This window comes from Triticum urartu, chromosome 3A (genome assembly GCF_056163025.1).
Source record: "Triticum urartu cultivar PI428250 chromosome 3A, HENAU_Tu73, whole genome shotgun sequence".
Lineage (NCBI taxonomy): Eukaryota > Viridiplantae > Streptophyta > Magnoliopsida > Poales > Poaceae > Triticum > Triticum urartu.
The window spans coordinates 747,578,970-747,605,420 of record NC_141875.1 but is presented as its reverse complement, the minus strand read 5'-3'; the positions used below and the strand labels follow the sequence as shown (position 1 = coordinate 747,605,420).

Genomic DNA, 26,451 nt, shown 5'->3' with positions numbered 1-26,451 from the left:
CCGAGTTCCCGATAGAATGAACTCAGTGAAGTTCGATCTGGAATTCAGCACAAAACCAGATTCTAGTAGTGACGTACGGCACCTATGGCTGTCATGGAACGAAAGAAAAAGTAGCATCCAGAGTGCATCTTGGCACTTGCACAAATGTAGTACGGAGCAGGGAATAATTTGCTTTGCGTGATGATGAAGTTAACCTTTTGTTTTTGCGTGATGATGAAAGTAACTAATTACTATTTGCCAGCAGAATAATTTGCACATCCTGCATGGCGCCTATCGCGAGCGATTGGACGAAAGATATCCAAAGTGTAGATGTAGTACGAACCAGGGACAGGGAATAATTTGCTTTGGGTGATGATGAAAGTTCCCAACTATATTTGCCAGCAGGCACATATATCGTACGTACTACAAGGCTACAGGCTTAGGCAGCTGAGCATGCATGCAGAATGGCAGATGCACTAGTCCCTCTTGGGAGAACACCAATGGCAATGACGGCCATGGATCCACTGTTGCTTGCAGCCTCATTCTCTGGTTCCCCGGTAGCACTGCGCCTTCTTCTGGACGGGGAAGGCGAAGGTCCGGCCGTGTGGGCAGACGGGGTGCCAACTCCAGCATTCCTTGACTTGCTCCAGCATGGGGGCACCGACGACGAGGATGGCGTTGGCATGGCGACGTCGCTGCATGCTTCCAATCCAGCGTCACTCTCGCCCTCGCTCCTAGAGGGCGTCACCGCTGAAGGGGACACCGCGTTGCATGTGGTGGCCACCAATGGAGATGGCGCCAGTCGCCAGATACCTGCGCAGCGCCACCTTCGTCCACGGAAAGGCCAGCCACCTCCTCTACAAGGTCAACAGCCACGGCGACACTCCCCTCCACTGCGCCGCCAGGGCCCGGAGATCTTCCATGGTCTCCCACCTCGTCGCCCTAGCTCAAGGCGATGACGACGGTGCCGGAGACCGGCTCAGGGAGCTTGTGAGGACGGAGAATGGGTGCAAACAGACGGCCCTGCATGAGGCTGTCCGCATCGGGAGCGACCACATCGTTGAGCTGCTAATGGCGGCCGACTCGGAATTGGCTTGTTTTCCCAAGGACGGCGGCACTTCGCCCTTGTACCTCGCCGTCTTGCATGATCGCCCCGACATTGCACACACACTGTATCACAAGAGCGGTGGCTATCTCTCGTATTCTGGACCGGATGGGCAAAATGCGTTGCATGCTTCTGCTCTTCGTAGCCAAGGTAACATATACATTAGGGTATTTCTCTCACATTACATTTATTTATGCTCCTTATGAAGTCCATGCCTGCAAAATTAATTCTTTGGTCGTGTTTCCTCCACTAGTTAGAAGAACTACTAGAAAACATGCCCGTGCGTGTTCTGTGAACCGTTTTGTTTCATTCATTTTTTTTTACACTTCTAATAAAGGGTAGGATGGCCATTTCCTTCTCTCTGTACCCCTTCGTAATAAAGGGTAGGATGGTCATTTCCATCAACATTTATTTTGAAATTTTCTAGCAAAAATCATAAAATAAGAACAAAAAATGAAACCAATTTATTTTGAATTTCCGTGAACATTTTTTCTTGTTGTGTAGAAAAAGTTCGAATATAAGATTATTCTCTAAATTTCAAATAAATTCTGAAAGCACCAACATTATTTGAAAATACAGAATTGTCAAAATCACAAAAACTTGCCATGATGCCTTGGAATGGTGATACAAGGCCGTAGAAAACAATTGGTCCATTTGAACGATGTCGAAAAAAGGTACTTTGAGACGGAACCTTCCGGCCAACCTGAACACCCTACCTGAACCTTTTTCCGTTTAAATTCGTGAACATTTTCTTAAATTCGAAAACTTTATTTTCAAATTGATGAACTTTTGCCATATCCAGGAACTCTTTTGAACTTTTACAAACGTTTAATAAAATCCCATAATTTTTTCCAAATTCATAAATATTCTTTTTTAAAATTGATAAACTTTTTTCAAATCGGCGAATGCTTGGGCCGGCTCAACAGGCAGCCAACGGAGGCGATGCTGTCACCCGATTGGACAAGGCCTGGGCGTATATTTTTTCTATTCCATTTTTTTGGTTTTCTCTTTTTCCTTTAATATCATTTTTATATTTTGGAACTTTATTACTCATTTTGAACCTGTTTTAAATTTTGAAATATTTTTGGACTACCAAAAAAATATTTTTATCAAATGTTTTTACAAATTAGAAAAATGTTCCAATTTTTGAATTTTTGTTCATAAATTTAATAAATATTTGTATTTTAAAATTGTTAAAATATTCTGAAAAAGGTATTGGGTTTGCAATTTGTGTACAACATAAATTTTGGGAACTTATTAACAATATTGGGGAAAAATCATGTTTATAAACTTTTCAGACACAATTTGAGTTTCCAAAATTGTTGACAAATTTCAAGAAATATTTCAGATAGAAGATATTTTCATGTTGATTGACAATGACAGCAATTGCAAATAACAAAAGCCTTACCCTACCGGCCTACCAGAACCAGCACCTTCGAACATGAGGTGTTTATTGACATGAATGAATTGACCCCAAATTGTTTTCAGCATGCGGGCATGCTCATGGTAGGCCTCCATGCAAAATTTTAAAGAATTCAAACAGCGAATGCACGTTGCGTCACGTTCGGCTAGTGTTTTGAGGGGGTTTTTCACCAAGGAAACCCTATATAGTGCATAAAATATCAGAACTCAATGAAATATATAATGAATGCTTGGCATGTGGATGCTAGTGTGTGGGAAAAAACTGGGTCCATTTTATTAAAGTGAAAAAAGTGCTTCGGACATGCCCTACCGTCCTACCGGAACCACCACCTTTGAACATGGTGTGCTTCTTGCCATGCATGAAATGACAGCAAATTTTGCCGGCATGTGGAGATTCTCATGGTAGGCTGCCATGCAAAAATTCAAGGAATTTGTACACCGAACGCACATCACGTCATGTTCGGCTAGTGTTTTGAGTTTTTTCACAAGGAAAACCCTAGAAAATGCATAAAAAGTCAGAACTCAATAAAATTTATCATGGATGCTTTGCATGGTGATCTTAGTGTGTGGAAAAAAATTGGTTCTATTTTATTGATGTAAAAAAAAGTACATCCAGACTTGTCCTGCCGGCCTACCCGAAACACCACCTTTGAACATGGTGTGCTTCTTGCCATGCATGAAATTACACCAAAATTCCCAGCATGTGGGCAGCCCTCCGTGCAAAATTGGAAAGAATTCGGACACCGAACGCACGTTGCGTCACGTTCGGCTAGTGTTTTAGGGTTTTTTTTTCACCGACAAACCCCTAAAAAATGCATAAATGTCATAACTCAATAAATTTATCATGGATTCTTTGCATGGTAGTGTGCTAGTGTATTGAAAAATTTGGGTCCATTATATTCATCTGAGCATTTTTTTTTTGAAAAAGAAAAGGAACAAAATAAAAAACAAAAAACAATAAGAATGAAAAATAAACAAAAAAGAACAATAAACCAGTCGCTGATTGATATGTTTTATTTTTATATATCCATTTAACAGATGTTCAAAAATTTAAAAAGCTTTTGATTTTTTATGTGAGCATGTTTATATTTAAATGAAAAATAAACAAACATTTTTTTGTTTAATAGATGTTCAACTTTTAATTATATTGATGTGAGCATTTTTCTATTTAAATGAAAAAACGACATATCTGTACAATTTTTTTAAGATGCGAATATTTTTATTTTATGACCAACATTTCAAAAAGAAAACATTTTTTGGAACTTTCTCCAAAATTTTATAAGTTTGAGCATTTTTTGGAACATAAAAAAGAAACAAAATGAAAAAAGAAAAAGGAAAAAAAAAGAAAAAAGAAATGATGATATAAGGGACGATTCAACAATGGCCCGGCCCAGCCACGAGCTGAAGTAGAAGAAAACAACAAAAATAGTTAAACAGGCTCAAGCGTATTAGGATGTCCTAATTGGTTAGTGTGGTTCTGTTTAGACTAAGAGGTCTTGAGTTGGATTCATGTCCGCACTGTCTTTTTTAGTTTGATAAAAGTGGGTACGATGCCTCGTAGTATACAGTTTCATGAAATGACCATACTGCCCATATACTGTTTGTGTGTGGGGGGGGGGGGGTGAACCGAACCAGGGGGAAACACCTCTCATTCAAGAAACATGCCCATGCATTGAAACAGGAGAAAACAAAATAGCTACCTCCATATACATGCTGCATAGATGAGATTGTGCGTGTGGCAGCTCCTATCACCTCATACTCGTAGTATACCTACCCATGGCCGTCAGTGCGCTTGACAACCATATCTTAGAGGACGTGATTTAGTCCAACAAACAAACATCAAACATCTTAAGATAATCCTCTTAGCGAAGAAGTTTTTCCTATCTTTGTTGCTCTCAAGTATCATATTTCCGTTACTACATGTTTTCACCTCATAGTTTTGGGATGTTTTTCATAAGCCCATAAGAACCATATCTTTTGGTTGTTAAGTTGTCAACAACTACGTTCATGCCTTCCTTGTCAGGATGCCCTTTCAAGTTCCTTGTCGTAGCAGGTGCTGCTTTCTTCTCCATTCAATTGGTTCCAAGTATCTACCTTCCATTCAATTGTTTTGGGAGCATCGTGTTCTTCCTTTATTTTGAAGTTCTTTCAATCTTGTCAACTTCATGTTGGATCCCTTGTTTTTCTTTTCAACCAGAGTGTTGTCCAAGTTCTCTCTTGTTCCATGTGGCCTTTTTTTCATGTCTTCCAACCTCCAAGGTTCTTTGGTATCTCTACTTTGTCAATGATGCAACTATATAACCCCACAAAAAAATGATGCAACTATATAGCTAAACCTCTTCCTCTTTCTTTTCTAGATCTCCGGACGAGATCTATTATAAGTGGGGGAGTGTTGTAACAGCCCGAGACCAATTTCTCTGATTCTTTCCTTAACTATTTTTAATATTTATTTTATTTTATTTTTGAATCAGAATTTCATCATGACATCGAACATCAAATAAATAATAGTGAACATTTTTAGAAATTCTTTTGAGCCTTCCTTTTATTTTATTTAAGTGTTTTTCCTTTCCCTTTAAAAGCTTTCCACAATTCGCATGCCTTTCCTCAAGTTTGGCCCCCAAACCTTGCCCAAAATTCTTACATCTTTTTCCCAAGCTCCACCAAAATCTCTTGATTTTCGGACACTTAGTATACCTCTAGTTCAAATCCATTTATCTAAATTCAAATGAATTTGAATTCAACTTCATCCAAAATTGCTGGAAACACCTCCGTAGGTTTGCAAATATTCCAGAAGCACTCTCAACAAGTTTCACCTTTTTCTAGAAGTCCTAGCCATTTCTTTCCTTGCCTTTGTTCTTCTCAATTTCTGTAATTACGAAAAGGCAAAGAAAAAAGGAAAAGAAAAGAGTAGTCCCAGCTTCCGAGCGCTGCAGCCCAGCTTGCCCTGGCCTAACTCTCGCCCCAGCCCTGGCTCACATAGCGCTGCAGTCCAGCACTGTAAGGTATTAGTTCTGATGTTATTGCTACAAATATTCATGTCCCATACAACCAAATGCTAATAAATATATTGTAAAAGAAGATCTGGCAACAACGTGTGAGGTATCATCTAGCACTATTAATTTAGGGCTCCAGCCTGCCACAATAAAAAAGCGGAGTACTCCACTATTGGACGAAGACTACAATACTGGATTGAATAAAATGCATTAGTAGTCATTGAACTTTTGTTGATAGCTCACTTTAGCCACTATACTTAAGAATACAATAACTATATACGTCTATTGGTGATTATACAGTCACTGCCTCACCGTAGAGCTTCATATTTTGTCTAGTTGACCCGTCAAACTGTCCAAGTGACACCTCATCAGCTGGTTGTGTTCCCTCTCTGCCTACCCAGTCCCACATGTCAATGGGTTAATAAAGAAATAATTGAAGAAACAAAAATTATGTGCATTGAGGAATCGACTCCTTTGGTAGCGGCGGCCATGGGCATTGCCAGCCAGGGTTTCAATCCCATGGCTTGTCCCTGGTCGCCGATTTGGACCAAGATCCTCCGGCTAGGCTCCCGCGAAACTTCCACTCTGAACTTGGACAGATCGGCGGGTGTGGCATGGTTTGCGGCCAAATCCAGTATGTGTGAGGGTCCAGCCGTGGGTCATCCGCAATTGGCCAGAGCTGCATGTTGGTGCTCAGGATTGGCGTGGGGGCAGCCAGTGGTGAGGATCTCCGTTGTAGGTGTTGGTCCATGATGACCACTCCGTCCTGCGGCGTCGACCTGGCCACGGATTGCGTTGGCGACCGAAGGATCTTTGCAAGGGTTACTCTCTCTAGATCCACTGGCCGCCTTTGACGGATAGATGCATTCTATTGACAATCACTGGACATAGAGGGTATGGTTGTGCAGCAGCAGTCGGTTTCTAGTCCAAAGCATGCGGCTGCTGGGAAAGTGGTGGCAACAACACATGATTGACTCCGATGGTGGTGCTCCTTGAGTACCCAGTCTCAAGCTGTGGTTTGAAAACCTAGGTCTGAGCCGAGTTTGTTGTACCTGGCAATGCGATGTTTTTGTGTCGTTACCTTGTTGAAGGCATTGCTCGAATATGTGCGGACTAGTTCTTCAGGGTGAAAACCTAGACTCTGGCTTTTAGTGGTCGGATCTGTTTAAGAATCTCATTATCCTTGTGGTGTCATGAGATGGTTGATGCAGATTTGATCACTTCAGGGTTTTTTATTTTTCCATGCTTAGGCACAACTTTGGCCTATATGACTTTGCTATCTGCCGACAGGTTTTGTGTGTGTGTGTGTGTGTGTTTATTGGTATTGGTGTTGGTTGTGTGTATCCTAACAATGCAGAGGGCGTGTGTGCTCCTTTTAGTTGTATCCGCTTCATGCTTCATTTTAAGTAATAAAGTCCACCCTTTGTCGAAAAGAAGAAAATATGTGAGGCACATCCTAACCAAACGATATATGGGAATTTTCTAGATAAAATTTTCACGCCAACATGGCTAACGTAACTATTTAGAGTACATAAAAAAGATTGTATCGACCTATATTATGAGTATCCACGCGATGTGCTAGTTCTTTTAATCTTGGCATAAGGGCTTTTCTGAAAACATCTGTTTGGACATAGAAGTAGCACATGTTCAGTAATACTTATCTAAAATTTGCTAGGTGACATACAAATATAATTCTTGATTTTGCAGTTAGATTTAAGATTAGAAACTGAATAATGTTAGCGATATCTTCCTTGGTTTGTGGCAAATGCACTGTGCTAAATATCAAGTCCTAGCTTAAACCTTGAAACATATCTTCATACCATCTCCCTGTGGCGTGGCTAAATATCTATAATAAGTTTGATAGTGGTTTGATTTTATATTTTTGTTAGAATTAAGGAGGCAAAAAAAGAAAAGAAAAAGTAAGTGGTGATAACTTTTGGTGTTTGGCAGCCATGACAGAAATGCTACTGGAATGGAACATTGGCCTTACAGCGCAAAAGGACCGAAATGGGAGCACCCCCCTTCACTTCGCAACATCAATTCTACACGCAAGAGGTGTACACTTCTGGATCTTCCTGTCATTGGTATACATGGTTTCATGGTTTTTGGCATTCAAGCATGCCATTCTATCCTGTGCTGCAAGTCATCTTCCATCCTTGGTTCCCATGGAATCATAGTACTTGGCATTCAGGCATGCCGTTTGATCCAGTGCTGCAAGCTAACCCAATTCCAATGTATCAGTCAGATGGTCAGGGACTATTCCCTATACACATTGCTGCTTCCATAGGTGTGAACAAAGCCATTGTCAAATTTGTAGACAAGTGCCCCAACATTGCTGGTGTGCGCAATATGAAGGGAAGAACTTTCCTTCATGTCGCTGTTGAAAAGAAGAAATGGAACATAGTCGCACTTGCTTGCCAAACTCAATCGTTATCATGGATTTTGAACATGCAAGACAATGAAGGAAACACTGCACTACACCTAAGTGTATTGCTTGGGCATCAGGACATCTTCTGTTTGCTCCTGGAGAATCCGGAAGTGCGGTTAAATCTAACAAATAGAAAGGGGGAAACTCCTCTAGATTTATCGCAGAGTAAGATTCGCGCTGGATGTTTTTGTGCATGGGTAATGTACTTTCTTTCCTTTTATTTCAGGCTTAATTTGCTCCCACAAAGGCAAATGTAGTAGCAATAGTTCATATGGCTGACACGAATTTCTTATTTGCTCTTGCAGAACCCCCGATTTGTGATGAATGCTGATTTAATATATTGTCGCGCTAAACATGGCAATCGCCGATCGGATCACTTTGAAGATCAGTACATTCAAGCAGAGGATGAAGAGAAAGAATCAGACAAACTGACAGCTTCGACTCAAACATTGGGCATTGGGTCAGTGCTAATGGCAACTGTGGCGTTTACTGCAAATTTCACTCCACCAGGGGATTACAGTGACAATGGCACACCCAATCTTTCTAGGAGGTATGTTTTTGATGCATTCATCGCGGCCAACTCGCTGGCATTCGGGTGCTCTGGTTTAACTACTATCAACCTCATGTACTCTGGGACAGCTATCGTCGACGTGCCTTTGCGCAGCAAACACTTTGACGTAGCTGTGGTCTTCGCGTTTTGTTCGGTCACGAGCTTGGCTACAGCCTTTGTGCTAGGCCTATGTGGTGTTGGACCCTGTGTTTTGATTTTCTGTTTGAGCTTTTTTCGCCCTAGGCCGAGATGGCCGAATTTCGGCCATTTTCAAAAATTTCGGCTGAAATTTGATCAAATTTTGACTACAATTTGACTTAAATTTGACCAAAATTTGCCAAATTTGAGCAATTTCGGCCTAAATGTACTTTTCGCCTCAGGCCGAGATGGCCGAAATTCAGCCGAAATCCACTTTTTGCGGCCGAAAATCAAAACACAGGTTGGACCCATTTGCCCATATGACTTCAGTTGCAGTGTGTGTGGTGGCTTCTCTTTTTGTGTCTGTGTGGATACATAGACCCCCTGCGAGGCCAAGCTGTAGCTAGAGCTTTATTTCATAGAATGGGTTATCCAGCACTGGTGATATCCGCACGCATTCTCATCATCCGGACAGCGATGGTGTACTTGTGAGAGGTGTACGAGCTGCGGGCGCGGAGGCGCTATGGCCGAGCGACAGGAGTGAGAGGTGTACGTGTGGGCACGGGAATGCTCGTCGTCGTCCATGGCGAAAACTGGAGCTTGCCCGCGAGGGAGGAGCAAACACGGGGACGCGAAAAAATTCAGCCGGTCACGAACGACGAGCCGACCACAGCTTCTCCCGCAGCCGCGCCTACACTCGCCGCGGTCCGCGGCCTATACTGTACTGCCCGTCGGCCTGGGAGCACGGCGGGGCGGGGCGCTGCTTGTTGGCCGGCGGACCGGCCTGGACACCCGGCGGCGGCGCTGCTCTTCGCCTGCTTCTAGGGGAGTAGCCGGCCATGGGAAGGAACAGCGTGGCAGGCCGGGGCGCTGGTCGTTGGCCAGCAGGCCGGCCTGGGCACGCGGCGACGGTGCTGCTCTTCGCCTGCTTCGAGGAGAGTAGCCGGCCATGGGGAGGAACAGCATCGGCGGCTGCTGTTGGAGATGCTCTTAGGAGCTCCAACCCGTCCTCTCTGCTCTCTCCCGCCCAGGTCCAGGACGCGACCACCGCATCCCGTGGATGGCCGCCTCGGGTGGCAGCAGCTGCTCGTGCCGGCCCTGCTGCACCGCCCGGCCACCGGAGCCGCTGTCAGGGTCAGGGTGCCATGACCCAGCACGGCCGGCCACTCCTTTGCGTTCTCATGGTACCTCTCGCATGCACGCCTCGCGCCGCGCCTGCCGGAGCTGCCGTCAGGGTACTTCGTGGTCATGTTGGTCAACGGCGAGCTCACTCTGGCCACGGGCGACCTCGCGCTGTCGTCTTCATCGCCGGCCTCCTTCTGTCCCGGCGCGAGAAAGCCTACCCCGCCGGCACTCCATGGAGAGGCGGACGAGCTAGCGCTGCTCACTCTCTCCGGCGAGAGGAAAACGATTGGCGCCCAAAAGCTGTTCGATGGAATGCCTCAAAGAAAGAGATATGGGGAGAAGAAGACCGTCTGGTCATTGACAGGTGGGGCCCACCTCTCATTTGCCACAGCAGTTGGTCAAAGCTTTTAGTCGTCGCCACGTCAGCCCGACATGCAGACCCAACTACTCAGTTTCGCTATTTTCGCAAGCTTATCAGACTATTAGTGCTCCGCGTTACAGATTAGGCACATTTTCGGTGGTTTTTCATGCCCTGGTTCAAATGTGGTACCAAGTTGTTACCATAACCCCAAATGTGGTGGTTTTGGGTAAATAACTCACCTTGATCGTCACGATGAGTTGACACAATGAGATGCACCAAGTAGAGTCTGTTGAGATGCCACACCCTGGAACAGACAGATATGTTGCAACATGAGCATATGCAGACTGTAGAGCTTGGATCTGAAGCAGAGGAGACAATTGCCAATGGAAAAAGAGAAGCAAGAACAATACAGGGCACTGAGAGGGACTAAGGGGGTTCTACAGACAGAGGCGGATTACGAGGAAGAAAAATAGCAAGTGCCTTTGATTGAAGATTCAGATGATGAAAACAATTCTGTAATTCAGACTATTAAGCCAACAGCCCAACAAGATTTCATTCAATTCAATACTTAAACAGCAGCTCCTTAACTTCCTGCATAGGGCATGCAGTATCAGCTGGTATTTCAAATCCTTAGGACTTCCAAACTTGACAGCGTCTGGTTGCATACGCCTCCATCAACATGGCTGAAGATGCATATTTGTACCACTGCGACTGTGCACGAATCAAATTCCCTACCTCATCATGAACGACATACATACCCACTACATCCTTTGATATTTTTTCCGCTCGTTGTTTAGTTTTGCTCATCTTTCTCTCTGGTCAGTAAAAGTAAAACACCCCCATATTTCCCACAAAAAAGTAAAAAACGCTCGGCAGCACTTCATCATCCAAAGAAGAAAACCAGATGGGGTTTTCCAAATATAAAAAATTGTACATTAAAACTGTCAAAATTATGAATTTCAATAAATAAAATTCATCAATTTAGACAATATTCATGAATTTGGAAAATGTTCGTGAATTTAAAGTGTTCCTAAACTTACAAAATGCGTGCAGATTTAAAAATATCTTAGATTTTAAAAAGGTTCATGAGTTTAGAAATTGTTCGTGGATGATTTTCATAAAAACTTCCTGAATTTTAAAATTTTAAAACTAGAAAATAAAAGTATAAATAAGTAGAAAAAAGGCAAAAGAAACAAAAAGAAAAAAGAAAACCGAGCAAAAAAAAGAAAAAAAAAGCAGAGAAAAACCAAAGGAAAAACACAGTGCGTTCTCATGGGCCAGCCTGTTTGTCCCAGTGGTGTGCGCTCCGTACAGGTAACCCAATATTTGAGTTTTCTGCGATGGCATGCGCCGCTGGGAGAGCTTCTCCCATCCCTATTTTTTTAAAGTGCATTTTCGTTGGCTGGAGCGTTCATGAAAACTTACTTTTGGTCCTGCTCGACAGCGGCACCAGCTCAAGACCCCACGGGTCGTCCTCAAGCTTGACATCGCGTCGGTGTTGACTCCCACTCTGAGGAGGGGAGGTGTTCGAGGCACTTGCGTAGCGACGAACGGTGTCGGCCGATGGATTGGATGACACGTCTGCGGTCTGTTTTGGTTAGGGTCATGACAATGATCCTTCCATAGGTTCACCTACGAAAACATTGTTACGACTTATCCTTCCTTTAAATGATAAGATTCAATGGACTTTTCGCCTGTCTTCCGGCCTAGTATCCCTTGAACTCTCCAGCACCTGGGTTTCGGCCAACGACGATCCGCCATGCAGAGCGAGCTTCGATGACAGATCAAGGTATTACTTCCGGTCGCGGGGAAGGTTTTACGTCGACTTCACCGCAATCACCGGTGGAGAGATTGGATCCCTAGAAAACCGTAGGGGAAAACGAAAATAAACATAGTTTTGTTCAGCACGATGATACGTTCCAAATTGGTTTTTTTTTTCAAGATTTCTTAGAGCACATGGTGGGCTTTCATGTCCAGCCCAGTTGTGGGCTCCCGGCCACTTCACGTTACGGCCTGCACTGAGTCTGGAGCGCGAGATGGCGGCGGCGTCGTTGGACGACGACCACCTGATGTCGGCTCCTGCCAAGGTTTGATTCAAACGAACCCAATCCCACTTGACATTCCCTTAGTTATGAATTCTGTTACTACTATTTCAATTACTCCTAGTGTATTGATAATTTTTCACAAATTTTATATGGCCAAACGTGGGATTTCAGGATTTTATATGGCAACAATAGTAACTGGAGTAGTATTTTAGGAGCAGGCTATTGATAATTTTTTTCTTCCGTGACCATCTTGGAATCCTGGCTCCACTCCTGACATATTTTGCAAATTTGAAGGTGAGATGAGCGATGATGCAGAAACATCATGACTGCTTACTCTGTTTTCAAGGTACCACCGGACTTTCTTCTATGCTATTGCTAGCGGAACTAGTGTGTCTGCTTACTCTGTCAAGTTTCACTAGTCCATGGAGAAAAAAAAACTTCAGGAGTCTTGATTCTACTTGCTTGAGCAAAGGGTTATTGATCAAGTTGGTGGTTGTAGGAATCAACAACAAAACGTACAATACGCATACGCTGCAAGTCACTACTGCTAACTTATGCAATTAATAATTAATAGTATACGTAGTACGGTAGTAGTACATAGCTATAATACATCTAGATACATTCCCTTTTATTCATTTTGATAACAAGTATTTTCGGACGAAGGAAGTACATGAGTATGCGTGACTTGGGCCACCTGCAGTCGTCCGGCTCTAGGTCGATGTCGTCTTCGGAATTGCTAGTATATATAGATTGCGTTGCTCGTCAAACTAGTACTACTTTCTCTTTTTTATTAAAAATGTTGACTTATATACATGATTAAAAACACTTGTTCAACATTTTTTAAATTCTTGATTAATTTTTTTATATACATGATCAAATTCTTTCATCACTTTTTAATACATGGTCAAAACAAATTCTATACCAGACGGGCGAATGCATAAAGGGAGGTTCGAATTCTTACAATCACGTATGAGCAAGAGACTTGTGGATTGGAGTGAAAGATACTCATTTCGGCGAGTAAAGAAGTTTTGATCAAATCTGTGGCCCAGGCCATCCCCACCTATGTAATGAGTGTTTTCAAACTTCCTTTCTCAGTTTGTGATGATTTGTCCAAGTTGATGAGACATTATTGGTGGGGCGTGCAAAATGGTAAGAAAAAGATGGCTTGGATGGCATGGGATAAATTGGTTCTACCTAAATCCAAAGGAGGGATGGGGTTCAGGGATATAAGGGCGTTTAATCAAGCTTTGCTTGCTAAACAAGCCTGGTGACTCCTTGTTGCACCTGAATCGCTTTGTGCAAGACTACTATGGGCTAAATATTATCCAAATGGGAATCTACTGGATACATTTTTTCCGAGTAACTCATCAGCAGTTTGGAAGGGTATCGAACATGGATTGAACTTGGTGAAAAAAGGTATGATCTCGCGAGTCGGCAATGGTAATCTTATTCGAACTTGGCGAGATCCATGGATTCCTAGGGGTATGCCTTTTACGCCTATTTCCCCTAAAAGAAATTGTCGTCTAAATAAAGTTGCTGATTTTCTGGATACTAATGGTGCGTGGAAGGTAAATTTATTGGAACAATTTTTCTGTCATGTTGATGTTGAAGCTATTTTGAAAATTCGTACGTCACCAAGACAGCGGGAAGATTTTATTGCTTGGCCTTTTGAGAAGTCGGGATCTTTCACTGTTAGGAGCGCATATCATTTAGCTATGGGTGAGCACATGGACCGTTTCTCGCAAGGAGCAAGCAGCACATGTCCTGGTGGTGAACGTGGTATGTGGAATATTGTATGGCGTGCCTTGGTTCCTCCTAAGATGAAAGTTTTTGCATGGAAGGTAATTACTGGTATACTAGCAACTAACTTAGAGAGGAATCGACGTCATATTGGTACAAGGGCAACATGCGGAATGTGTGGGCGAGAAGATGAATCGTCATTTCATGCTTTACTAGTCTGTCCCAACGCGGCAAGCTTATGGGACGCAATGAAGGACCTTTGGCCATTGCTGAACAGGTATGATATTGCATGTATGGGTGATGAATGGTTTCTTCACTTGCTTGCTGGCCAGCAGAGCAATGTCCGGGACATGATCATTATGGTGCTCTGGAGGGTTTGGCATTTACGTAATGAAGTCATGCATGCCAAATCTATTCCACCGACGGAGGTGTCTTATGATTATCTATGCAGCTATCTTAACTCTCTGCTACAATTAGGCTGTATGGGGTGTAGAAGAGGTGATCAAAGGTAAAGCTCCAATGTTGATGAAACCAGTGATTGAGAAAACTCGGGCATCATCGCCATGCCTTCCTTGGCCGTCTCCTCCGCCGGGCTGGGTAGCTCTCTCTGTTGTTGGTTCTTATTGTGCGGAAGACGGAGCTGCAGGATCAGGTATGGTTTTACGTGATGACAAGGGTGGTGTTATTTTTGCGGCTTACCGACGCATTTATCACTGTAATGAGGCACTGGAAGCGGAGTTACATGCGATTATGGAAGAAGTAAGTCTCGCAATTCAACGGTCGAATCGACCAGTTCAGCTACAATCTGATTGTTTGGCAGCTTTATCAGCACTGTCTAATGATTCACTAGACAGATCAGCATATGGTCATCTTTTGGCAGAAATCAAAGGTTTACTGGAGAATAGGGTGTTTGTTCGTGTTAAAGTTTCTCGTGATCAAAACAAAGTTGCACATTGCTTAGCAAATTCTGGTAGATCTGGGGATAGCACTGCGTGCTGGCTTAACCAATCCCCTCCTTTTGTTTCTGAACTTGTTGCTAAGGATTGTAATTCTGTGAGTTTGGAATAAAACACCCTATTTCCATCGCAAAAAAATTGTATACACATGTACCATTTTCCAATTGCTTGATTAATATTTTTCAAATACTTGTTCAACATTTTTTTCAAATGCTTGATTCACATATTTATATACATGATAACAAAATTGCATAATTTTTTAAATAAATGTCCACCTTTTTTTACACACATTTAATTTTCCCCAATTGCTTTATTAACATTTTTCAAATACTTGTTCAGCATCTTTCAAATTCTTGATTAACATATTATATACATTATGATAAAATTGCATTTTTTTAATAAATGGTCAACACTTTTTATATACGCATTTAGTTTTTCCCAAATGCTATATTAACATTTTTCAAATACTCGTTCAAGATGGTTTTTCAAAATGCTTGACTAAAATTTTTATATACATATCAAAAAAATTCATCATTTTTTGAGTACATGATCAACAATTTTTCTATACACATTCAACATTTTTCCAAATGCTTGATTTATATTTTCAAATACTTGTTCAACATTTTTCAGATGTGTTTTATAGAGTGTTTTTTGTAATATATATATATATATATATATATATATATATAAAGTATAAACAAAAGTACAAAAATAAAGCAAAAAACAAAACCTTAAAACAGAAAAGAACAACACAAAGGAAAAAGAGGTTGTAGAATGTCGCGCGTGTGGGACGGCCATCTTGCTCGCCCCTTCAGCGAGTCGGAAAGTGGACTCGCTGAAGGTGAGAAATAGGGCCGGCCGTGATCAAGCCACGTCGGAACAGGCCATAGGTGATGTTTGTTTTTTTGCAATTCATAAGCTTTATTGATTACTCAAGGGTAATACATTATTCACGGGTAATACAATCATGGAGGAAGTTTGGAACATAGTTGATCCAAAGGCACCTCTGACGAACCTCATTAGCCTGTTGAGCATAGAGATGAGCAGCCAGATTGGCTTCTCGTCTAACAAAACATATGTTGAAGCCAGTAAAATTCCCGCGCAGCTCCTCAACTTCTTGCATAGGTCATGCACTATCAGCTATTTCAAATTCTTGGGACTTCCAAAGACTAAGAATGTCCAGCGCGTCACTTTCAATGAGATCTGACGCCATCCCAAGTTAGTGGCCAGCTTGACAACGTCACTGATTGCATACGCCTCCAATAATCTGGCTTGACAGCGCGTCACTTTCAATGGAGAAATTAACGACCTCATCACAAAGCACATACCCAGTACCTCCTTTGTTATTTCTTTCGCTCGTTGTTTTGTTTTGCTCATCTCTGTCTCTGGTCAGTAAAGCACGCTCGTATTTTTCAAAAAAAAAAGAGTAAAAAATGCTCGGCAGCACCTCATCATTTAGAGAAGAAAACCAAATCTGGTTTTTCCAGATATAAAAATATGTACATTAAAAATGTTAAAATCATAAATTTCAATAATGAAATTTCGTCAATTTGAACAATATCCATGAATTTGCAAAATTCATGTATTTGGAAAACATTAGTGAATTTAAAAGTGTTCCCAACTAAAAAATGCATGTAAATTAAAATCTTAGATTTAAAAAATCATGAGTTTTGTAAACACAGTGACTTTAAAAATTATTCCTGGATGATTTTCATATAAACTTCATGAATTTTAAAATTTTAAAAGAAGAAAAGGAAAATATAAACAAAGGAAAAATAAAAAATAAACAAAAGAGAAAGAAAAAAATGAACAAAACCAAGAAAAAAACATATAAAAACCAAAGGCAGAAACACAATGCATTTTCATGAGCCCACTAGGGGAAACGACAGTAAGCGTAGTTTTGGGCTTTTAAGTCCAGCCCAGTTTTGGGCTCCCGACCTCTTCACTTTACGGCCTGCACTGCACTCGGCTCCCCACTCCGCCGCCGCCGGCGCTCCTGCTTGGCCGACGACGACCTGCTCTCGGAGTCGGAGATCCTCCTGCGCCTCCCGCCGCAGCAGTCATCCCTCCCCCGCCCGCGCCTCGCTAGCTCAGTTGTATAAAAAACCGACGGCGTCAGACGGCCAAGGTTTGTTTCAATCAAACTAAATCCCACTTAACATTCTCTTATCTTAGTTATTATGGATTCTGCTACCATTTGTTCCCGTTAGAAGAACATGTCGCCCTGCAACAATATTTTTTGTAAAACACTGGTTAGCGAGCAACAAGTACAGGATGACAGATTTTTGTAAACAGGGTATTCATTCAGTTATAATCAACCTGTCGCCCTGTGGCAAGTTTTAATGGAAAAAAAATTCATAAGAGTGCATGTAAATACGAGTAAAGCAATCTGGAAAGACACATTAAAAGTTTTCGTTCAGAATAATTACCATATCAATTTTCCTTTTTCACAAGCCTCTCCTCTGAGGCTACTCCATGTCCTCCATAGTTTTTGACGGTGCATGTCCTCCTTAGTCACCGTCCTCAGTTCTACGATTGCCCCTGCTACACCGATTGACACAAGGTCTGCACATTCAACAATAGACACTTGCTCCATACTTCTCCTGGAATGAATGTTATGCCCGGACATGCCTCCAGCGTCAGTGAGAACACATGCAGACACATAATCTTCTCCTTCTATGCAGACCACCAGTGAAAAGATGAAGACTCACAGCAATCTTTGTACAGAAGGTGAATAGTATTAATCCTCTCTTCCATTACAAATGGTTTGACGGATCTCCAATCGACACAAGATCCCTAGGTTTAATCTTCTGTTGACGAGTTGTGGAAGAGGAATTCTCATCAATATGAGTCTCAGGATTCTTCTGGAAACTTGGTTGTATAGCGTCCTCTGTTCCGACATAAGATGTGATTGATACAATGAAGATCGTATGGAGAAGGGTCCTTAGTTGTTCTCAACCTTCATAAACCTGCAAGCTTACAACAGATAATGCACAAATTTACATGGTCGCATCCTAATGCCCTCACAGCCGTCAGGCATTTAAGTTTTTTTTGTTAAGTTGTTCAACAATAAGTCACTTAGGTTGCTGTCCAGTTTTGATCTCCTTCAACAAGCATGAGTGCTAAAACTTGTCCCAAGAGTAGTAAGCTTTTAGTGTGGAGTTACTCTTCATGATCTAGAATCTCTCTCAATCACACGTACCTATATGGCTCCTCACTGGCCGTTTGCCAAGATCTCCCTACCACTAAAATATATATGCATGTGTGGAGGCTTATGTATGTGTAGTTTGGTTGGGTAATGGACTAAGCAAACCTGAAATTCAGTTATTGCAAAGTTAATTAAGTATCCGAAACTAGTACAATGAAGCCTTGTCGTTCCAGTCACATGGGGAAAACAATATGTCAAAAGGAAAAAGAATGATCAGAGAGGCAGAAGGTGGTCCCTAGAAATAGTGATGTCGTCATTATCGGATATGGATACCTCATGGACAGCAGCTGATGATTGCACAATGATATGAAGTTTGCGTTAATTGACTCCTCCCACCAAAAAATCAGAGCCTCTTAAATTTTGATTGCCAGCACTCTTTTTTCTTTTTCCTTTCTCTTTTTTCTCTTTTGGCTCTAGATTGCCAACACTCTTTTCCCCTCTTTTTAATAAGTATTTTCTTAAGACTTGCCGACTAGATGGATGCTTCTGTTTACAAAGGATTGTGGGGAGTAAATCAATGCCCGCTGAGCACCCTAAATATGAAAGAGCAGTATGCAAACTCTACATGGCTAATACATGGTGAATGGATACACCAATCAAGTATGCAAGATTGCACTGAAAAGTGTCGAATGGAGTAGCAATCGAAGGAAAGAAGGAGAATGACTGGCTTTCAAGAGCTTCTGACTAGACGGATACATAGTTAACAAAGCTCACCAAATATTCAGATTGCACAAACGGTGGTTTAGTTTTTATTATGTATGGCTCTGGTGGGACAAAATAATAATCTAAACCAATCAGAGTGACACCAACTTATTGCACTCAACTCTTGGGATTTTGATGAGTCAATCTTGGGATTATGTGAGGGCTAGAATGTGACCAAATAAATTATATGCACGATCCAAGGTAAACTAGCATTTGAATAAAGCGAGAAAACCGTTTACCATTCTTTCATTAACTTCATGTCCGCATTCTGGTCTTCAGCTATTTCCTAACCTGCGTTGGTACAACATAATTTAAGTTTTAGTATGAGGGCCTCCGATGATCTAGTAATTTGCATTTTGTACATGACACCCAGACCTGACTCCAGGAATTAGTATAATTTTTTTACACTTTATCCTTGTGCCGTTTGGTTTAAAATCAACAAGATAGGAACGAACGATTACCTTAGCGGAAATTTTTGTTAGTTTGGAAATGGAAGCGTTTCTATTGATTCTTTGTCAACTATCTAGGTTATACAAGCACCAAACGGGAAGGCGTCTTGTTTGTGGCGTCCACCAACATGCAAATCACCCAGTGACAATGCAGCTCTGAGAATTTCAGGTTCAAGACAAATGGCAGATTCATATAGCTTCCTTGACTGCAAATAAGCCAAAGGCCAATATTATTGACGGAAAGCATACAAAGTAAAACCATGAGACAAGCTTTGCAGAAAGCTTACCTTGTGCATCATCGAGACAGTTGACTAACTTGAAATCCGTTGAAGACTAGTCCATATATAACTTTCATTGCTTCACGTGCAGTGAATAATACAATTTTGAATTTATGAAGTGCTAGATAACCAGGAACAAAACCTGAGAATATATTATGTTAGGACTTAGGATCAATGAACAAAGTAGAAAATGATTTCAACATATATTTCTTTGGCAGGAATTCCGAGGTTCCCAAGTCTATAGCAGGTCATTTACCATCTCAAAGTTCCTGACTGATCCATCACTCCTGCCTATTGATGGCTTCAGCGGTAAGGTGGCAAAAGACTAGCATTAATTCACATCTGTTGGAATAAGTATCATACCCAGGACGTACTGCATGGCATTTTCTGCAAAGTTAAATTAGTAAGATTTGAAAATATAAATGAAAAATGAGATGTGATTCTGAAATAAATGGTGAATACATGACAGAATTCATCCAGGAGGTGAGCAAAGAAACTCTGTAATTCCATGATTTCCTCAAACATTTCTTTTGTGGGGGTACGTACGTACGTACTTACCAGATATATAGATTTATGTAGAGGGAGAAGATACCACACATGTCGTGTGCATGGATGGAGATAGTCCTACAAGGGGAGCTAGAAGAATGTACATTGGAATCCCAAGAAGCCCTGTACGTGCAGTAGATGGAATGTACATACTGTTAAGATTAAAAGGTAACGACGAGGTAATTAAACCAAGCGAAAGAAAGTAGTAGCTTACTGTGTGTGTGGTCTTGGATCAGGAAAAGCAAGGAAGTGGTTGTTAATTACCTTGGATCAGGAAAAGTAGTCTAGTCTGATTAATGGGATGCCCCCGATTAACCGTCTGCATTGCTGTGTTAGCTCCTCATTTTTGCAATCGCGGACATCTAACTCTTGCAGCGAGGTGGGGAGGCCATTCTTTGGCAGCGACCTCATGGCTAGACAGTACCAGATCTTCAGTATCCTGAGGTTGGTGAGCTTTTGCAGCCCTGCTAGGAGACACCGGAGGTTGGTGCAACTGTAGACCTCTAATTCTTGCAGCGAGGTGGGGAGGCCATTCTTTGGCAGCGACCTCATGGCTGGACAGGCCCAGATCTCCAATCTCTTGAGGTTGGTGAGCTTGTGCAGCGACTTCATGGCTGGGAGGCACCGCAGCTTGATGCACCACCCAAATTTGAGCTCCTGGAGGGAGGTGAGGAGAGAAAGAGCCTCCTCTTGCTCCTTGCTCAAGCGATCCACCTCTTTATCATGAAAGGATAATTTGGTGAGGGAGGAAGAGAGGAGGCGGCAGATGGGCGCGGTTAAGACTGCTGCGATGTCGTCCGTCACGAGTTCCTGCAGTTTGGAGACCGCCTGAATGCCAGCAAAGAATTTGGGGCTGTCGCTGACACTTAATGCGGTGAGCTGACCTTGGGTAAGGAGAGGCAGCAAGCCGTCGCACCTAAAATCATCCCCCAAATCCCGAATGCTTAATGTCTCGAGAGAGGTGAGGTTGGAGAGGGGAGCCAGCGTCTCCATGCCCTCCATACCACCTCCAAGGCTGAGGGATTGCAGGGTGGACGGGAAAGGGCAGAGATCCGACAAGGCCTTGTAGGCACACAGGAAGTTGGGGCAACCTGCTATTTTCATTGTGTTGAGGGAGCCCATGAATTGCAGACCTGTCCCGTGGCTCCTAAGGACAAGCTCTGGACAATCTTTGATGCCCAACTCCTGGAGAGAGTAGGAGAGATGGGCCGGTAAGAGCAGCAGCCCATCGTCGTCATCTTCTCCTTCTTCTTGTGGATCTGCTGTTCTATATGTATCCTGCTGCTGCAATTTAGCAGCTGAAGATGCTGCTGTTTGTTGCTGCACGTCCAGGCCCAACCCTGTCAATATCTTCTCACGTCCCCTTCCACATATAGACAAGTGAGAGAGCTCGGGGAGATGAGTCAGTAGATGTGTCACTTCCTTCCAGCTACCACTCCAACTACCATTTATCTCTAACCTGTTAACTGGAAGCTGCCAAATAATGGCCTCCCCAACTCCCTGGAACGTAATGCTTGAACCATCTATGTCGAGGGTCTTCAACGAGGTTAGCATTTGAAGGTGTTTCTCCGCCAGAGGTGGGCAATTTTTAATAGTCAAGCTTTGTAGTTGGGTTAAATTATGGAACGCCAAGACTGTCTCATCTAGGCTATGCAGAGCATCACTTCCTTCTATGCTCAAACGGCTTGATTCGTGTGAGTAATCTAGCTCCACCAGACCTCTTCCTACAAGTCCCGATAGTGTAACAAAGCACAAAGTGTGACTATAAGGAATAGGAGGCAGCGACAACAGTTTTGGGCAACCCGCAATTTCAATCGTGTTTAGCCTAGGAAACCAGGTCACATTCAAATCTCTTTCTGAGGGGTAGCGACTAGTATTAGATAAAATTGTTAATTCAGTTAGTTCAGGGCAATCCTCGACAATGAGGACCTTCAATGAGGTTAGCATTTGAAGGTGTGTTTCAGCCAGAGATGGGCTATTTTTGATATGTAGTTCTTGTAGTTGGGTTAAATTATGGAACGCCAAGATTGTATCATCTAGGACATGCAGAGCATCACTTCCTTCTATGATCAAACTGTTTGATTTGTTTGAGTACACTAATCCCTCCAGACCTCTTCCTACAAGTCCCAGTACTATAACAGAGCACAAAGTGTGACTATAAGGAATAGGAGGCAGCGACAACAGTTTTGGGCAATACTCAATATCAATTGTGTTTAACCTAGGAAACCAGGTCACATTCGAATCACTTTCCAGCGGGCAGCAGCTGGTATAAGATGAAAATGGTAACTCGGTTAGTTCAGGGCAATCCTTCACAACGAGTACTTCTATAAGTGAAAAGTACCAAGGGCAAACATCATTTGCTGCCCATCTACTAAATCTTGGCAACCCAATGAGTTCTACCCTTTTCAAGTTACGAAAGCATGTGCCTCTGATGCAACCTAAATACTCTTCTCCAGACTTACGAATCAGATATAGTTCTCCAAGGGGTGGAAGGAATTCCCAATCTGTGTGCTTTAGGCGGAGAGCCTCCAGACCTTTGGTGGACAGATTTGTACCCAGCCATGTAGGGCAAGTAGGGCCCCCATGCCCATCAATGCATAGATCATGAAGATTGCTATGTGGCCGTAGACTTTCCAGTACTTGATCTTCTAAGTCAGGACTCACATTAGGTCGGCCTTTCTTCCAACTGAGTGTTAATTTGTGCAAGCGGTTTTTGTATGATAGTTTTGCGTCATGTGCCTCATTTGCTAATGCTTTCTCAAGACTATGGATGGCAAGTGATCCTCCTAGCTCTTCTAGTTTCCCCAGCTCCCTTAGTTCAAAACCACTACTTTCTCTTCTAACTTCAAAACTCCGTAGTTCTTGTAAGTTATGCAGTCTTCCCACATTACAAATATTCGAATGAAATTCACTATATTCATCATCACAAGCATAAGGTGGGAGAAGAAAATGACGCAATTTTACAAGGTTTGCAATATCTCCGAGCGAACTATGAGGACCATTCCAGCCACTTATATCTAGTACCCTTAAATGATAAAATCTTGATATACTCCTTGGTAAATGTTTTTGAATACTATACGTTGATGCAACCCGTAGGTAGCGAAGATGGACAAGTTTTGAGATGTTGTGCAATAGAGACTCCACAGGGTAGCACATTGTTGACAAATATACAACACGCAACGATTTTGTATCTTTGAATAAAGCACCGAATATACGAACAAACATTGCATCATAGTTTCCAAACAACATCAAAGTGCGCAGGTTCTTAAAATTCAATATGTTCCTTAATTTATCCAAAACTCTCCTAAATTTTTCTTCCACAAATCCATCCTTACTATCGGCAGAATCACTCATACTAATGGACAAATGGTAGACAGATGGTGCAATTTCTACACCTCTTGGAATAGAAAAAGCTATATGTAGACATTCTTGTGAGGAAACCTTCAATGCTAAATCATGTAGCAGATCATGCATAACATAGTGTGTACCGGAATCACCTATTTCTTTTTTGAAAAATCCATAATTAACTAAGTCATTCAAATTGTTAAGCCCTATCTCTTCAGTTCTTTTGATTCTTTTATCTGGGCGTAGAATGTCAAGTCCTATCCAGAAGTGAATTAGCTCCTCGCAGTCAAACTTGTAATCTTCCGGAAATAATGCACAAGAGGAAAAGCATTGCTGCAGGTTAAAAGGGAGGTAGTCATAGCTAAGCTTTAGTGCGGGCATGATATCATGATCACTGGTCTGTGATTCCCATTCTTTACTTTCAAGAACTCTTGTCCAATGTTCTACAGTTAGATTTTTTCTCAACAATCTACCCACTGTTTTTGCCGCAAGGGGAGAGCCCTTCAATTTTTCTACAATCTTTTTCCCGATTTTAATTAAGTCCAAATCATGATCAATTTTATCAACCACAGATGCTAGGAAAAGGCTCCAATATTCTTCCGGTTTCAAACCTTCTAGTTCAAACAATTTATCTCCTGTCTTAACCATTTTAGCTACTTCAAGGAATCTGGTTGTGACTAGAACTGTATCACCGTTTCCTTTCTGTTTTTCAAAGGGAACTAAGAATCTTTTCCACTCATCTTCATTACCATATTTCCATATATCATCCAAAACTACTAAAAATCTTTTATTTTTCAGCCTTTTTTCAATTAATTTCTGAAGTTGGTCCAAGTTTTGTAACTCATTACTTTCTCTATCATTTTGTTCGCCTTCTGCTTTAGGGATGGAGTGCACAATCTCTTGTGTCAACCTATACACACTAAAGTCGGTAGATACACACACCCAAACTCTTATTTTGAAATGATCTTGCACTTCTTTGCTGTTGTATATGTACTGAGTGAGAGTTGTCTTTCCTATGCCTCCTGGACCAACTATAGGAATAATGGTGAGATCTCCACCCATTATAATTTCCCGGACAATATCGTTCTGCTGACGTTCCCTCCCATGCAATCTAGGCTCTAAAGATTGTGAAGTGGTTATGGGTCTACTTGTAGAGGCAACATTACCAATGTCATGGCTAGAGCTCAATAACTCTAGACCAAGAATGGTGGAGACCTTAGCACACATGGGCTTTAGCTCGTCCGCGATATATTTCATTCTTGTAGAGACGTCCACCCTATCAAATTTCAACTTTGGTTCTCTAGGGGCGTGCTTACTATCTTCATCTTCACGAACAGGTAGAAAAGAAGAGCAGAGGAATTGTTTACCGAAGGCATGGGTGGTGGTACGAGCACGGGAGGCGAGGCGGCGCGCACACTTACAGGACTCCTCAGCAGACCCATGAGAATTCGTCAAGCATGAAGCGCACCAGAGCTGCTTGGCGGCGGCACCGGCAGCTTGGGCGGTGGTACGGGCATGGGAGGCCAGCCGGCGCACGCACTTGCAGGACACCCCCTCGACTCGGTCGGTGGAATCACGAACAGAGGCGCACGAGAGCTGCCTGGCGGCAGCAGAGGCCACATGGCGAGCGTCTCGGACGAGGTTGCGGACACACCCGAGGTCATGGATGGTCTCAGAGGTGCCGTCAAGCTCGTCCTGGATGCGGAAGTAGTCGAGCTCGTCCAGGACATCGTCTGCGAGGTACCCCAAGCCCCGCAACATCTGAAGCAACTCCGACAGAGCGGGGTTGTGGATCTCCCTTGTGCCGGCAGTGTGGAGTATGGCCTGTGCATTGAGCAGCTCCATCTTGATGGCCTTGATGTTGGGGTGGAGGTCCTTGGTGGCCGCCCAAGCCTCGACCAGGCCGTCGGATAGCGGGCTCAGCGCCTTCCCCACCACCCATTGCGCCCAGCTGATGGCGCCGCCCTCCATTACAGCTATGGCTAACTACTTTTTTTTTGTCTTTTTTTTTCAGAATATCGTTAACTAGCTGCTGGTAACTACGCCATGGCTAGGTATACATATACTCTCTACTTTTTTTTTTTTGCTTTTTTGGAAGATGGCTGCAATCAAGTGCAAGAAGTGGTTGGAGGCGTTGGCGGTTGTATGCAGGCGTTGCTCAGGACGTATATATATAGTCTGGACGGGAGGGCTTGCTTAAAATGATCACCGACAGCAAAGCATCGTCCCTCGCTCTCTCGACAAAGCATCCCTCCCTCCGATCCCAGCAAAGCATCAAATCAAAGCCGTGTGAATGAGGTGATAAGTTTCCCCTAGATGCTTTCATTTGCTTTATTCTCTCTCTTTCTCTTTCTGATGGTTGGTTGGTGTCGGCACTAAGGCTATGTTTGGTAGCCAAGTATTGTAAAAATCACAGTATTTTAGCCTGTATATACACGATACCGCAGTTTTGACATACCAGTGTATTTTGGAGTATTCAAAATACAGTGACCTGTTTGGCAAGCGATTATATGCAACAACATAAATTAGCCCGGTGCTAGCCGCATGACTGAACGGCCATGCTGCATAACAACCAGCCGGATGCACAAAGCTAGAATACCAAAAAGGAGGCAGTTGAACATGACACGGAGCTGCCAGCGGCATAACCTCCTGCAAGCTCTCCCTGTTGTATTGGATTGGATTGGATCCCTTGTGCTAACCAAGGGCCAACTTCACGACCAGGACAACAAGACAACTTTCGTTCCTCTCTGTTTATAATGGCCCTGATTTCGTTCCTCTCGGCTGGCACTGGGCAGCAGGAACGGGAACGATGCCGCCGTGAGGAGGCAGGCGATGAAGATCAGCATACTCGCGTTCATCTTTTTTTTTTATGAAACAAGGCAATTTTTTTGCCATTTTCATTGATTAAGGAAGAAGATTTAAGACAAGTGACCGCAAAGCGGGATACAAATATCTACTCTCGCGGTATTACAATACTCAAGTGGGTGGCACCGGCGATAGTCTGAAGATGGGTCTCCTCTTCTATCTTAGCGACGAGCATCATCATCGTAGCGGCGGTGTTACGAAAAGCCCTTGCATTAC

The 26,451-nt window shown here is 42.7% G+C and overlaps 1 protein-coding gene and 1 pseudogene across 5 annotated transcripts; one reads left to right on the top strand and one right to left on the bottom strand.

Moving 5' to 3' along the window:
* Positions 1 to 485: 485 nt before the first annotated feature.
* Positions 486 to 7,903, top strand: LOC147982646 (uncharacterized; annotated as a pseudogene).
* A 7,871-nt stretch (positions 7,904 to 15,774) lies between these two features.
* LOC125546422 (putative disease resistance protein RGA4) lies at positions 15,775 to 25,799 on the bottom strand. 5 transcript variants are annotated; one of them, XM_048710682.2, is made up of 8 exons: positions 20,240 to 25,799; positions 20,038 to 20,148; positions 19,736 to 19,866; positions 19,489 to 19,621; positions 19,214 to 19,407; positions 17,554 to 19,043; positions 17,272 to 17,445; positions 15,775 to 17,066 (listed from the first exon to the last, which is right to left on the bottom strand). In XM_048710682.2, exon 1 carries the CDS (start codon positions 25,339 to 25,341, stop codon positions 20,296 to 20,298), a length of 5,046 nt encoding a protein of 1,681 aa, XP_048566639.2. In that variant the 5' UTR covers positions 25,342 to 25,799; the 3' UTR covers positions 15,775 to 17,066; positions 17,272 to 17,445; positions 17,554 to 19,043; positions 19,214 to 19,407; positions 19,489 to 19,621; positions 19,736 to 19,866; positions 20,038 to 20,148; positions 20,240 to 20,295. The 5 variants fall into 5 exon arrangements, with proteins under 5 accessions (XP_048566639.2, XP_048566641.2, XP_048566637.2 ...); XM_048710684.2 differs by having other exon boundaries at positions 17,272 to 17,732; positions 18,992 to 19,043; XM_048710680.2 differs by having other exon boundaries at positions 17,272 to 19,043.
* Between the last annotated feature and the right edge of the window lie 652 nt (positions 25,800 to 26,451).

Excerpts from the sequence above, each read along its gene's own strand:
- LOC125546422 (XM_048710680.2), bottom strand. The coding sequence starts at position 25,341 with ATGGAGGGCGGCGCCATCAGCTGGGCGCAATGGGTGGTGGGGAAGGCG.